Source organism: Lolium perenne, chromosome 7, assembly GCF_019359855.2.
Source record: "Lolium perenne isolate Kyuss_39 chromosome 7, Kyuss_2.0, whole genome shotgun sequence".
Lineage (NCBI taxonomy): Eukaryota > Viridiplantae > Streptophyta > Magnoliopsida > Poales > Poaceae > Lolium > Lolium perenne.
In genome coordinates, this window is record NC_067250.2 from 2,127,738 (window position 1) to 2,140,752 (window position 13,015).

At 44.9% G+C, this 13,015-nt stretch overlaps 1 protein-coding gene across 1 annotated transcript; it reads left to right on the forward strand.

The window, feature by feature from the left end:
- The first annotated feature begins 4,411 nt into the window (after positions 1-4,411).
- Positions 4,412-12,525, forward strand: LOC127311690 (DExH-box ATP-dependent RNA helicase DExH9). The gene is made up of 13 exons (XM_051342147.1): positions 4,412-4,783; positions 4,949-5,149; positions 5,242-5,460; positions 5,681-6,019; positions 6,118-6,333; positions 6,892-7,142; positions 7,517-7,640; positions 9,430-9,706; positions 10,312-10,457; positions 10,565-10,714; positions 10,787-11,022; positions 11,488-11,752; positions 11,851-12,525. The coding sequence occupies exons 1-13, from the start codon at positions 4,487-4,489 to the stop codon at positions 12,127-12,129; spliced, it is 3,000 nt and encodes a 999-aa protein (XP_051198107.1). The 5' UTR covers positions 4,412-4,486; the 3' UTR covers positions 12,130-12,525.
- The last annotated feature ends 490 nt before the right edge of the window (positions 12,526-13,015 follow it).

Genomic DNA, 13,015 nt, shown 5'->3' on the forward strand with positions numbered 1-13,015 from the left:
GATGTGATGATAGTATCTTGCTGAAAACTAAGTTAGTTCACAATCAACTGAGAACTATTCTCACCCTAAAAAACACTGGTGCCTTTGGTAAAACGGAACTACCAATATGTAAGAAAAGAAGCATGTTCGCCCCTATCAAAACGGGTGGTGATTTTTTCCTTTTGAACTTGGACAAAGTTCTACTTCGATGATTAAGACACTTTGATTTGTGATGATTTACATGGTGGTCTCCGATGTCCCTCTTATGTGGCCTTTTTCATTATCACCTTTCCCACGAAAAGTAAAAAAGTACGATCCCTTGTTGAAACACCGGTTCACCCGATATCGAGTTGTGGTGCAGACAAATGAAGCTTGTGGAGCCTTTTTCTATAAAAAAAAATCATAAATGCATATGATATTGGTGTATATTTTGATGATGCATGTTATCATGTAGTTCTTGTTTTCCGGTGCTAATATTCGCAGGCCCTTTGTTTTGTCATGTTAGTTTAGTTGGTGTGATAGTCAGAAATTTTAAATGGAGATGAGCTACATGTAGCTCTTTAAATTTAAAACTTTGGCAATCATATTTACATGATTTAAAATTTTCTGAATTGTTTTCTTGGATATAGCTAATAATGTATATACTACAAATGTGCAAAATTTCAATACAAACTATTTTATATTCTAGTCTATAGAAAAATAACAAATGCGTGAATCTAAGTATAGTGAATAGTGCATATTTCAGAACTAAATATGTCGCATTATGCTATTGTGTAGCTTCGATTATAAAATAGTTCATATTAAGATTTTTGCACATTTCTATACATCATTGGTTACATCCAGGGCTTCTGAAACATGTAAGAGCATCTATAGCAGATACCCCATTCGGCGGCACCACATAACATGGATGGGTACCCCATCCGGCGGCACCACATAACATGGATGGGGTACCCCATTCGGCGGTACCACATCGGTACCACATAACATGGATGGGGTAAACCGCATCAGGATTTTTGGATGCTAAAAACGACGCCGTAGAACAGATCCCGCATAGCAATAACATAAAATGAAATATGTTTTTTTACGATTTAGAGATGTTGTATCTGCTCTGCCGAATCGTCCCCGAGATGCAAAACATGATTTTGTTGTTTTATGTAATCTCAGCCTTTACACTCAAATACAGATCACAACATAGAAAAATATATCTAATTTATTGTTCAAATCACACAGTACAAGAACATCCAAATTACAATACTTGTTCAAATAAAATAATTAAACAAATGAATGGTCCAATGAGGAGAACACCATAGTTTTACACATTCAGAATGAAATGAAAAAAAAAATTAACGGCCAAGCAATTCCCAATGATGTTTGACAAGATCCTCTCGCAACTGGATATGCTTGTCACTGCCCTCAATCTACTTGTATGTCTCGAGAAATGCTTTGATTCGATTAGGATTTCTAACAGGCTTCACACGGCTGCTAACACTATCAAATTTAAATGGGAGACCCATATCTCTCTCATCCTCAATGATCATATTATGCATGATCACGAAAGCAGCGATGATATTATGAAGGATCTTCTTATCCCAAAAGTTGGTTGGCCCTCGAACAATAGCAAATCTAGCTTGCAAAACACCGAAGGCTCTCTCTATGTTCTTGTGAGCTGCTTCTTGCATTTTTCAAAGTGAGCTTCATCATGCTATGGGGTTTGAGTATGGGTTTCACAAATATGGTTCATTTTGGATAGATCCCATCTATCTATATAATATCCCATGTTATATTCATGCCCGTTGACTGTGAAGTTACACGCCGACGCTTCACCCTTGACAAACTTGCCAAAAAAATGTGATCTTTTGCAGAACATTGATGTCGTTTAAAGACCCTGAAAGGCCAAAGAAAGCATGCCAAATCCAGAGATCCTCCGAGGCCCTGCTTCAAGCACAATAGTTGGACCACGATGATGATTGTGCCATGCTGTCAGGAAATTCTTACACGTCCACTGCATATAGTCGATGCTGCCAAGCATCCCTGGCCAACCCCTCGCCTCATTGATATCCATTAGGCTCTTGGTGTCCTCCTCATTCGAAGCTCGGAGATACTTTTCTCCGAACACACAAATCATTGTCTTCGCAAAAGATGCGAACGGATTTGATTGACATATCTTCACCAATTCGAAGATACTCGTCTGTGTAATCGGTGGCTATTCCGTAGGCCAAAATCCACATCGCCGCCGAGATTTTCTGGTAGGGGTTAAACTTGATGAGGCTGGTGGCATATCTTCGGCAAGTGAAATAATGACATCTCTCCTTGCATGCCTTCACTATATTTTGACGAACAACCTTCGCATCATCCGAAACCGTCTACGGAAGAGATGCGCAGGATAGGTAGGTACCTCGGCGAAGTAGTCCCGCATCAGCATATCCGGGGCCATCACGGGATGCAGAGGCGGTCGACTGTTGATCATCACCTCTTCCTCTTCCGATTCTCCTCGTTGTGCAGGTTCTACAACGCCACCAGCAGCAGCATGTCTTCGATCTCGTCGTCGTCAGATTCCCAATCGGAATCATCCGAGGAGGATGAATCTACGTAGGCATCGGTGGACGCGCTCCGCGATGAAATCCACGGTTCGCTCCACGAACTCATCCTAGTGCACGAATCGACCCGGGGATTCAAAAAATTGTAAATCAAAATCGAACCTTAGAGCTTGTGGATGAACTCGGGCAGGGGGCGACGCAGAGGCGATGTTGGCGGGCTCCAGCGTAGGGACGACGTAGATGAACTCGGGTAGAGGGACGATGCAGACCAGCGGAGGCGTCGCGGGCGGCGGCGGGTGTTGGCGTTGGCGGTGGTGTGGGCAGCGTCAAGCATTGGCGGAGGTGGCGCGGACGAACTCGGGCGGAGGCGATGGTGGCGGTGACGCATACGAGGCCGTCGCCTGGCTAGATCTAGGGATGGAGCGGTGGCGGCGCGAGGGGTTCCGAGCTAAATGTTCAGCGCGCTCTTGATTCTTTACGCGATGGAAAAACACCATAAGCCGCTGATCCGAATATATCTAGCTTTTGGCGCCGCAACGTGGGTTTGCTGCAAATAAGTTTTGGGACCGAACTTTTTTTCAGGATCTGCACGGAACTCGATCTACTCGGGACTTGATCTACGCCTACGCCCGATACTACATATATACTGGCGGTTATTTTCCGGTTTCAGCCCAGATATGTGCTAGAGATGCTCCAAGTAGTGCATAGTGTACAAGCCACATTCTTATCCTTCCCCGTCTCTCTCCTGCTACAGTATCTGAGAGTCCTCCCGTGCTTCCCGGGCCGATCTGAAGCCAAACTCGCCGGCGTCGCCGGTCGAGGGAGGCGGAGGAGAGGTGCCGGAGTTCCCTCTGTAGATAGTAGGTGTAGGTTTAGTTTTTCTCTAGTTTTAGCTTTATGCTGGTTGGGTGCTATGCCCGGATGTGAAGCTCGAGATTGGGGGAGAATCTCAGCTCTGGGGTTGGTCTTCGCCGTCTTCAAGCTCCTCTGGTTGGAGCTGTCGATGGTGACGACGGCCTCTGCATCCTTAATAAAGCTCCTGGTTCCTGGTTGCTTCGAGGTGGAGGGAGGTGATGCTGTGAAGCTACTTTTGGCCGGCCGTGGCGGCGAGGAGAAGCGGCTATACAGCAGCTGCATCCCTGCACGGAGATTGGTGTATGGTTTGGCTGGCCCCGTTCTGACCTGCCGTGGAAGCGAGGGGACGAGGCGGTGCTCGACCTGCTCGCCATCTCTTTCGAGGCGCTGCTCTTGGCGCTGTCACCATCGACGAGGAGGCCTCACCCATTCTTCTTTCCTCTTGGCCGGCCATGGAGGCGAGGGAGAGGAAAACGGAGCTGGCGCGGCTGCTGATGTTGGTTGGTGGCACCGAGGGTCTCTGGAGTCTGCGCCCTCTGCAGCAGCCCCCAAGCGACGGCGAAGGTGCGCCGTTGCTATCTTCGGCCACAGGGGTGGCCCTGCTGCGCTCGGCCTGCATGGCCTGAGCTTGTTCTTCCTCCTTCTGTGGAGGATCTTCCTGGATCTCGGCGTGGCGGAGAACGCCGCTGCTCCACCAAGTGGTCTCGTCCCCGGTGGGTGCAGAGGTGGCCGCGCTGCGAGGTCAACGTTCGTCGGCGGTGAAGCTAGACCTGATTGCTTTTGGCGATCTTTCTTTTGGTGCTGTATGTCAAATTTAGGGACCTATGTGCTATTTCTGTTTTCCTTTGGGGTCATCTCTGTAAACGTACGCACCACCGTTGTTTAATGCAGACTCTAGGTCCTTCAGGGAAAAAGTAGTGCATAGTTCATATGTACATCATCCGCTTTCCCTTCATGAAAACGCCTATCTCGTAGGTCGTGACTGACAGGTGGGGCCCAGCTTCAGTGCTTGTCCTGTTTTACGAACCAACCGAGCTCCTCTCTCGCGCGCGACCAACCAGTGAGTCAATCCCCTCCTTAAACCCTAGCCTCGCCGCCGCCGCCGCCGCCACGCCATGGAGACACTCAAGCGGAAGGCGCCGGACTCCCCCACCACCGACGCGGGCTCCCCTCTCAAGGCGCCGCGGGCCGACTCCGCCACGCCGGCGCCCGCCGCCCCTGCCGCCCCATCCGAGCGCGTCGCCTGCGTGCACGACGTTTCCTACCCCGAAGGCTACGACGCGTCCACCTCCGGCTCTCGCATCGTCGCCGGCGGCGGCGAGGGCGCGGCCCCGGCCAAGACCTTCCCCTTCCCGCTCGACCCTTTCCAGTCCGAGGCCATCCGGTGCCTCGACAACGGCGAGTCCGTCATGGTAAATGCTGCTAATTACGCTATCCGTAGTCTAGCTATTCAAGCAATTCCAGTGTTAAATTTGGCAGTTTTACTTGCCCTCTCTGTTGGACTGGGCCAATTTCTCTCACTGTCAAGCTGCACGCAATTTAGCGCTCTCTGCCTTTCATGCGTATTCATTCACCAGGTCTCAGCGCACACGTCGGCGGGGAAGACGGTGGTGGCGCTGTACGCGATAGCCATGTCGCTGCGCAACCAGCAGCGCGTCATCTACACGTCGCCGATCAAGGCCCTCAGCAACCAGAAGTACAGGGAGTTCAAGGAAGAGTTCTCCGACGTCGGCCTCATGACCGGAGACGTCACGATCGAGCCGAACGCCTCTTGCTTGGTACTAGATTGATCACCAGCTTCGTCCGAATTCACTCTTTGCATATATCTTTGTTCTGTTTGGTACTTAGAGGAGCGTGCTGGGGAATGTAGGTCATGACCACGGAGATTTGGCGCAGCATGCAGTACAAGGGGTCGGAGGTCATGCGAGAGGTCGCTTGGGTTATCTTCGACGAGGTGCATTACATGCGTGACAGGGAGAGAGGAGTGGTGTGGGAGGAGAGTATTGTCATGGCTCCCAAGAACTCGCGCTTTGTGTTCCTCTCCGCAACTGTACCTAATGCCAAGGAGTTTGCTGATTGGGTAGCTAAGGTTGGTCTACATTTCCCTCCCTTTTTCTGTTATTACCTTGCCTTTGGTAGTTCATAAGGACTTGTAATAAAGTTTTATGCTCAATAAATTAACACAAGTAGTATCATTATGTGAGACACATAAATATCTAGTTTCTGTAAGGCATTCAATGGCATACATGGTCAAGCATACCTTCATCGTATGTGCATCCTGAATAATGAAGTGTGGTTTTGTTTCTCAGGTACATAAGCAACCTTGTCATATAGTATACACCGACTACCGACCTACACCTCTCCAGCACTATGTGTTTCCTGCTGGAGGTGATGGCTTGTACCTGGTAGTTGATGAGAATGGCAAGTTCAGAGAGGACAGTTTTCAGAAATCTCTGAATGTTCTTGCTCCTGCTAGTGGCGGTGACAAGAAGAGGGACAACGGGAAGCGACAAAAGGGCGTCATGGCAGGGAAACCTCATGAGGACAGCGACATATTCAAGATGGTGAAAATGATAATTCAGCGTCAATATGACCCTGTGATTCTTTTCAGCTTTAGCAAAAAAGAATGTGAATTTCTTGCTATGCAGGTAATTTTTGTTTCTAGATTGATAGTCGATTCACAAGATACAAGTGTTTTGGGGCTCAAGGAATTAAATGTCTTTGTTGATTTTGACTTGCCTTGTAGATGGCCAAGATGGACTTGAATGGGGAAGATGAGAAAGTGAACATTGAAACCATATTCTGGAGTGCTATGGATTTGCTTTCAGATGATGACAAAAAGCTTCCCCAGGTTTCAAATATGCTTCCCTTATTGAAACGCGGCATTGGAGTGCATCATTCTGGTCTGTTGCCCATTCTAAAGGAAGTGATTGAGATACTTTTTCAAGAGGGCCTCATCAAGGTTAGCAAATTTTACCAATCACATGGTTTATTGCGCTGCTGCTATTACCTTGCCTCAAAACTAGCATATTGTTGAAAGTGTGGCAGTGTACCAATAGTTAGCATATTGTTGGAATTTATGTGTGGAATAACAATATTAGCAAATATTTTACAGTGCTATTTCTGTGGAGTATAGATTTTCCCTTCCTTGCTTGAAGCTAAAACTGAGTGCCTTAAATGTGAGGTTATAGCTCTTGGTTTCAGACCATAGGAACAGATGATGGATTTAGGTCCTTAGGATAGTTGCTGTTGTATTATAGTTTTGTAGTGAACAAGAAGCATCAAAATGTGTATGCTAGATTTTTTTTATAACCGTAGGCTTCTGTGAACAATAGCACTGTAAAATTTGAATAGAAAGAAAGTGAGAGTTTTAGATTTGTTTTCATGTAATTATTGTATTTATTCCGTGACATGGATTGCTTATTTGGAACTAGTTTTTTATTTTATTTTATCTGTAATATATGTGTAACATTGCAGTTGACTTCTAATTTCTTGCTAACACTTAATTCTGGTGTTGTAGTGTCTGTTTGCCACAGAAACGTTCAGTATTGGATTGAACATGCCTGCAAAGACTGTTGTGTTTACCAATGTACGAAAATTTGACGGAGATCGATTTAGATGGTTGTCAAGTGGAGAGTACATCCAAATGAGTGGCCGTGCTGGTCGTCGAGGTATTGATCAGCGTGGTATCTGCATATTGATGGTAGATGAGAAAATGGAACCCTCAACTGCCAAAATGATGCTGAAAGGAGGTGCTGATAGTTTGAACAGGTCTGTATCATGTACTCTTTCTCCTACTTTCATCTACAGAACTATGGTATACATAGATCATGGCTGAATATTTTGAATGGAAAGACCATCTGGACCAGGACTGAGACTGGGGTTCGCCTTCCCAGTCTGATGAGTGACTTAGTTTATGCTATGCTTAAAAGTTAAAATGGTGGTGGCCATATCTATAGTGAAAACTAGATAATGCCCTATGTGCATGCTATGACAGTTCTTTGCATCTTGGAATCCTGAGTTAACATTGCTTCACTTCTCAATTACTGTTTCTATATTTCTATATTTTTATGTTTTCTTGAGTTATTTAAATGCACATTTTTATTCTATTTAGCTGGCTCTCACATTATTATCTTCTTGATTAGTGCCTTCCATTTGAGCTACAACATGTTGTTAAATCAAATGCGCTCTGAGGATGGCGATCCAGAAAAGCTTCTTCGGCATTCATTCTACCAATTTCAAGCAGATCGAGCTCTCCCTGATCTTGAGGTTTGATGAGATGAAATTGTCTGTGTATTTTATTTGAAGAAACTCTTAGCATTTGCTTTCTGTCTCTTCTTTGTTCATCGGTGATCGTTTTAGCTAATCCTTGTCCTGGAAAACATCTCTTTTAGCTTTGGGTATACATGCGTGTTCTTTGAATCCCATCTCTTCTCTTGTAAGTCTGCTCTACACTAAAAAAGTAATACAATTATTTTGGTTTCTTACTGTCCGTAGATCATGTGTGCACTCAGGAATGTAAGAAACACAGTTTAGGTAGCATTCTGAAGAATCTTCCAAACATGCCCATATCATGCATGTTTTTTTCGAGAAAATGCAAAAAAAAATGCGTTTCATTTTATGAACAGGAAAACATCAGGGTACAACCTCCACAAAGGAGGGACACACACAACACGCATGCACACACACACACACGACTGTCCTCGCCAAGTGACTATAACTTGGTAAGGAGGTGCCCTCGACTACAGACCTCAGTGACATTAGGCATCGACTAGCGTTGCCTCCAGCCAAGAATGGCGAGGCGTCGAGACTCGGAGCAAGAGGGCAGCGACCGCTGTTGCCAGATGCCTCCAGGGACGATTATGCCTCCAGTACTGCCCAGGCTAACGTACCTCGCACCCATGTGTGCATAGAGTCAGCAGGTGAAAGGCAGGGCTCGTCTGTAACTGGTGTAGCACTTGCCGAGGAAGTGCCGGCGCTGGCCTATGTTGCGCCCCCGTTTGTCCGCGCCCTGTGTAGCAGTATACGCCAGAGCGACGCATCGCCAACCTCTAGCTGCTGCATCAGGTACTCCAATTGCAGCTAAAGCAGTACCTTCAAGAGGGGAATATCGCTGAGATGCTGCCGCTGTCTGATCCGGCAGTTCGGACCTGGGGTTTCCCCCGGTGCTCGAGGAGGAAGTCCGATCAGGGTCATGCCAACGCCTCCAAGGAGGTAACAATGCCCTTGATGCAGGGCAGATCGGAGATGGTGAAGTAGGTTATTTGGCCCTGACCCATGAACAGGGACCTCGAAGACCGTTGATGCAGGGCAGATCGGAGATGGTGAAGTAGGTTATTGAAGAAGACCATCACGCAAGGGGAGGGGGGGCCTAGGAATGTTGTTGTTGCAGGAGGGGGGCACCGGCCAGCTCTCCAGCAGGCTGGCCACCGCGGGCTGCAGGCCGAGCAGGCGAGAATCCACCTGCACCGGCCGCCACGGACTATGTCCGCCGCTGCGCTGACCTGCAGCAAGTCAAAAACACACTGCTGCAGCAGAAAGGACCTGTGTCCTGGAGGTCCTGGGTTCAAATCAGCCTCTTTGCATAAAAAAAGCAAGGGGCTCCCTACAATTCCCTTTCCCAGACCCCCCTCCCCCCCCCCAGCGTCTTACTGTTTCCATGAAAATAAAAAAAAGAAAGAAGAGAGGAAAGAGGTCCTTTCTACTCCAGTAGTGTGTTTTTGACTTGCCTTTACCCATGCATGATATGGTTGCATGTTTGGAAGATTCTTCAGAATGCTACCTAAACTGTGTTTCTTGTGTTCCTGAGTGCTTCCCACATGCATACTTGCAGTGACTTCTGTTTTACGGGTGTCCAGATGTCCCTAGCCAGCATGTATATACCAGTTAGTATAGCAGTTTGTGTTGATAAACTGGCTGTTATAAGTTATCAATTACCATAGCAGTGCCTTTTGGTTGCCATCAAAAGAACTATTAACAACATAAAAAAACCCTGCTACTAAAGCATTACATCCTGGAAGGAACTTCTCCTGACATTCTCTGTTTATGTTTTCTGCAGAAGCAAGTGGGGGAACTGGAAAAAGAGAGAAGTTCCATGATTATTGAAAATGAGGAGAATGTGAAGGATTATTATGATCTCTTACAGCAGTACAAATCTTTAAAGATGGATGTCCGTGATATTGTACTTTCGCCAAAATATGTTCTGCCTTTCTTGCAATCTGGAAGGCTTGTTCGTGTTCAATACAGTACAGATGACAAACCCACCTTCTCTATTGACGAAAATGTCACATGGGGAATTATAATAAACTTTGAAAAGGTGAAAACCAATGGTGAAGGTACATATACTCCTCTTTGTTAGTTTTTTCTCTTCTGTTCACCGGGTTCGCATAAGTTGTTTGGCAGTGGTGGTATTCCGTAATAGTTGTTGTTGAAACACTTCTGGATGGATCTTCCATCGAATATTAGTCTCAAGTAGAAGATATGCAAACTCACAAACCACTGCAACAAAATTGTCATACTTTGTGATCAGTTAGTTGTACATATTTTTCATATGGCCTTACACATGTGAATTAGCTTTGTTCAACTGTGAGAGATACTGTTACCGTTGGCACTACTGTCTAGATGTACTAGCTGCAGCCAAGTGCATAAGTAAAGCCAAGTAATGACTGTAAAACCTTGTCTCTTCGGAGTTAGATTGATCCAAAGCTAAATAGATTATTTATCTATTTTCTGACAAGTCTGTCTATGGGAGCTTAATGTCGGTTTGTTTCACATGAACTATAAGGCGGCCATGTTGTTTTTATCCCACCCTGTCTTGGTTTAATTCCTGAAGACGCTAGGTTACTTATGATTCTGATGCTGGTACATTTAAGAGGGAGGAAATACTGGAAGCTGTTTGTAGCTACTTGTCTCTGCTGACTTCTGGTTTTCCTTCTTACAGACAGGAGGCCTGAGGATTATGATTACACTGTTGACATCCTCACCAGATGTTCTGTAAACAAGGACATAAGTGGAAAGAAGATTATGAAGATTATACCTCTCAAATCCCGTGGAGAACCGGTTGTTATTTCGTTGCCACTTTCTCAGGTTATTTACATTTCCCATTCACCAGTTAACTTATTATCTTCTAACCTTTATCAGATCACAATGTTGTTGGTTTTCTTTTCTAATCCAGAATTGAACTGAATAAGCAGATCGATGGACTAAGTAGCGTTCGAATGTACATACCTAAGGATCTTTTGCCTGTAGAAGCTCGAGAAAACACCTTGCGGAAAGTTGAAGAAGTGCTTTCAAGGTTTTCTAAAGATGGGGTTCCTCTATTGGATCCAGAAGAAGATATGGAAGTAAGAATATCTAATGCATGTCATATTGTGAGGTTTCCTCTTATTTCCCTCTAATAATTTTGTTCCGTTTAGGTGAAATCAAGCTCCTATCGGAAAGCTGCCAGAAGAATAGAAGCTCTTGAGAGCTTATTGGAGAAGCATGATGACATCCGTAGTGCTCCCCATATCCAACAGAAGCTGAAGGTGTTTCATGCTAAGCAAGAAATAGCATCCAAAATAAAGTCCATAAAGAAAACAATACGTGCTTCGACTGCTCTAGCTTTCAAGGATGAGCTGAAGGCCCGAAAACGTGTTCTTCGTAGGCTGGGGTAATGCATCACACGACGTTTGTTCTTTGGCGTGCTTGCTTCGTAGAAATAGTGTTCGTTTTGTAGAAATTTGCAACGTGAATACAAAATATGAGTGAACTAGGCAATATAACATTCTCATGTTTGAGACAAAAATCATTTGCTTTTCTGCACTTCAGTGTTGAATTCTTGTGAGGTATTTATTTATTGCGAAAATATTTTCATGAGAAATTTATGAGCTTTTCTGGTTGGGCACCTAATGAAAGCAAACACAGAACTCAACTAATTTGCTAAATTGAATGGTCGTTGACTTCAATGCTATGCCGGCATCATTCATTGAAAATGTAGATACATAAATTTTAAATTGGTTGTATTACGATTATATGAAAGATCATGTTGATTTTTTTTTGAATTTAAAGAATTTGTCTGTTTGTCAATCTCCATTTTCTTAGGTTTCATTCTTATCGGGTTTCTTGTTTCTTTCAGATACATCACCAGTGAGGATGTAGTTGAAGTGAAGGGCAAAGTGGCATGTGAGATCAGCTCAGCTGATGAACTGACATTGACTGAGCTTATGTTCAGTGGTACTTTGAAGGATGCTACTGTTGAGCAGATGGTGGCTCTGCTTTCTTGCTTTGTTTGGCAGGAAAAACTTCAGGACGCCCCAAAGCCGAGGGAGGAGCTCGACTTACTCTTCTACCAGTTGCAGGAAACCGCGCGAAGGGTTGCAAACCTCCAGCTCGAATGCAAGGTACCAAATTTCCTACTAAACGACCATCTGAATTGTTGATGCTATAGAATTGCAGCCCAGTGCTGAAACCTGTGTTGTTTTGGCCTTGGTAATGGCAGATCCAGATCGACGTGGAATCTTTTGTGAACTCCTTCCGCCCTGATGTGATGGAAGCTGTGTATTCGTGGGCCAGAGGGTCCAAGTTCCACCAGATCATGGAGATGACCCAGGTGTTCGAAGGCAGCCTGATCAGGGCCATCAGGCGGCTGGAGGAGGTCCTGCAGCAGCTGATCCTGGCATCCCAGTCGATCGGTGAGACCCAGCTTGAAGCGAAACTCGAGGAGGCGGTCAGCAAGATCAAGAGAGACATTGTGTTTGCAGCCTCCTTGTACTTGTAACACCTCCTGCTGGTGATATGGATGGTTTGGTTTTGCTTCATAACAAAGAGCTCATGCCACCCCTTGCTGCTGGCGATACGAGTGGTTTGGTTTGGCTTCATCAGAAGAGCTCATGCGCATCGAAACTCGGGGAAGGTTATCATTGCCTGCTCTTGTTCTTGACATGGTGGAGCTGCCTTTGCCTGGTGTGCTATCATGCTGGATAAAATTTTGTCGGTTTGGAGGTTGTAGAACTAACTTATAATGAAATCGATTAGGGTTGGTCCAAGGGTGTACCGTGTACCTGTTTCATTTTTCCTGTACACAGAAACTACATATGTACTGTACTTGACATCTTATTTGTGAAGAATGAGTATCCGATATACATTGTTATAATGCATACCTCGATTTCACTCAGATTTTTGCTTGTCACTAGTCATCTGTTTGTGAAACCTGCTGACAAAGGCTGTTATACGTCCAATGGCCAACTGCAGCTAGTGTGAATCTAATTCCCTCTTATCTCTCCACCACATCTGATGAAGCGATATGTACATAAGCAAGAGTTTTCACTTCATCTCTAGTATAAAATTCTCTATTCACATGCTTATTAGTAAACTTTTAAAAAAAAAATCTTGTTTCTCTCCAGCATGTTTTATAAACACTTTTTTCTCTAGGAGGATCAATTTCAGCACCAATGGTATGTAATAAAAGTCTACCAAATATGATAGGATGAAAGTGGACAAGCAAGTACTACAAAATTAGAAGTATACTTAATCTTTCCTACATGTACTTTGGCATTTCTAACAATACCAACAAGAGAAATTTATTCCTTATTAGCTAATTGGATAGTCATACATATTTGTTCCATTTGTATTTGATCAAAATCATGCATGATTCCTAAATATAA

What these genes read in the sequence shown, in the direction of transcription:
- LOC127311690 (XM_051342147.1), top strand. Translation starts at nt 4,487, where the DNA reads ATGGAGACACTCAAGCGGAAGGCGCCGGACTCCCCCACCACCGACGCG. An exon ending in TTCAAGAGGGCCTCATCAAG is followed by an intron (nt 6,334 to 6,891) that starts GTTAGCAAATTT and finishes CTGGTGTTGTAG; the next exon opens with TGTCTGTTTGCCACAGAAAC. An exon ending in ATCCAGAAGAAGATATGGAA is followed by an intron (nt 10,715 to 10,786) that starts GTAAGAATATCT and finishes TGTTCCGTTTAG; the next exon opens with GTGAAATCAAGCTCCTATCG.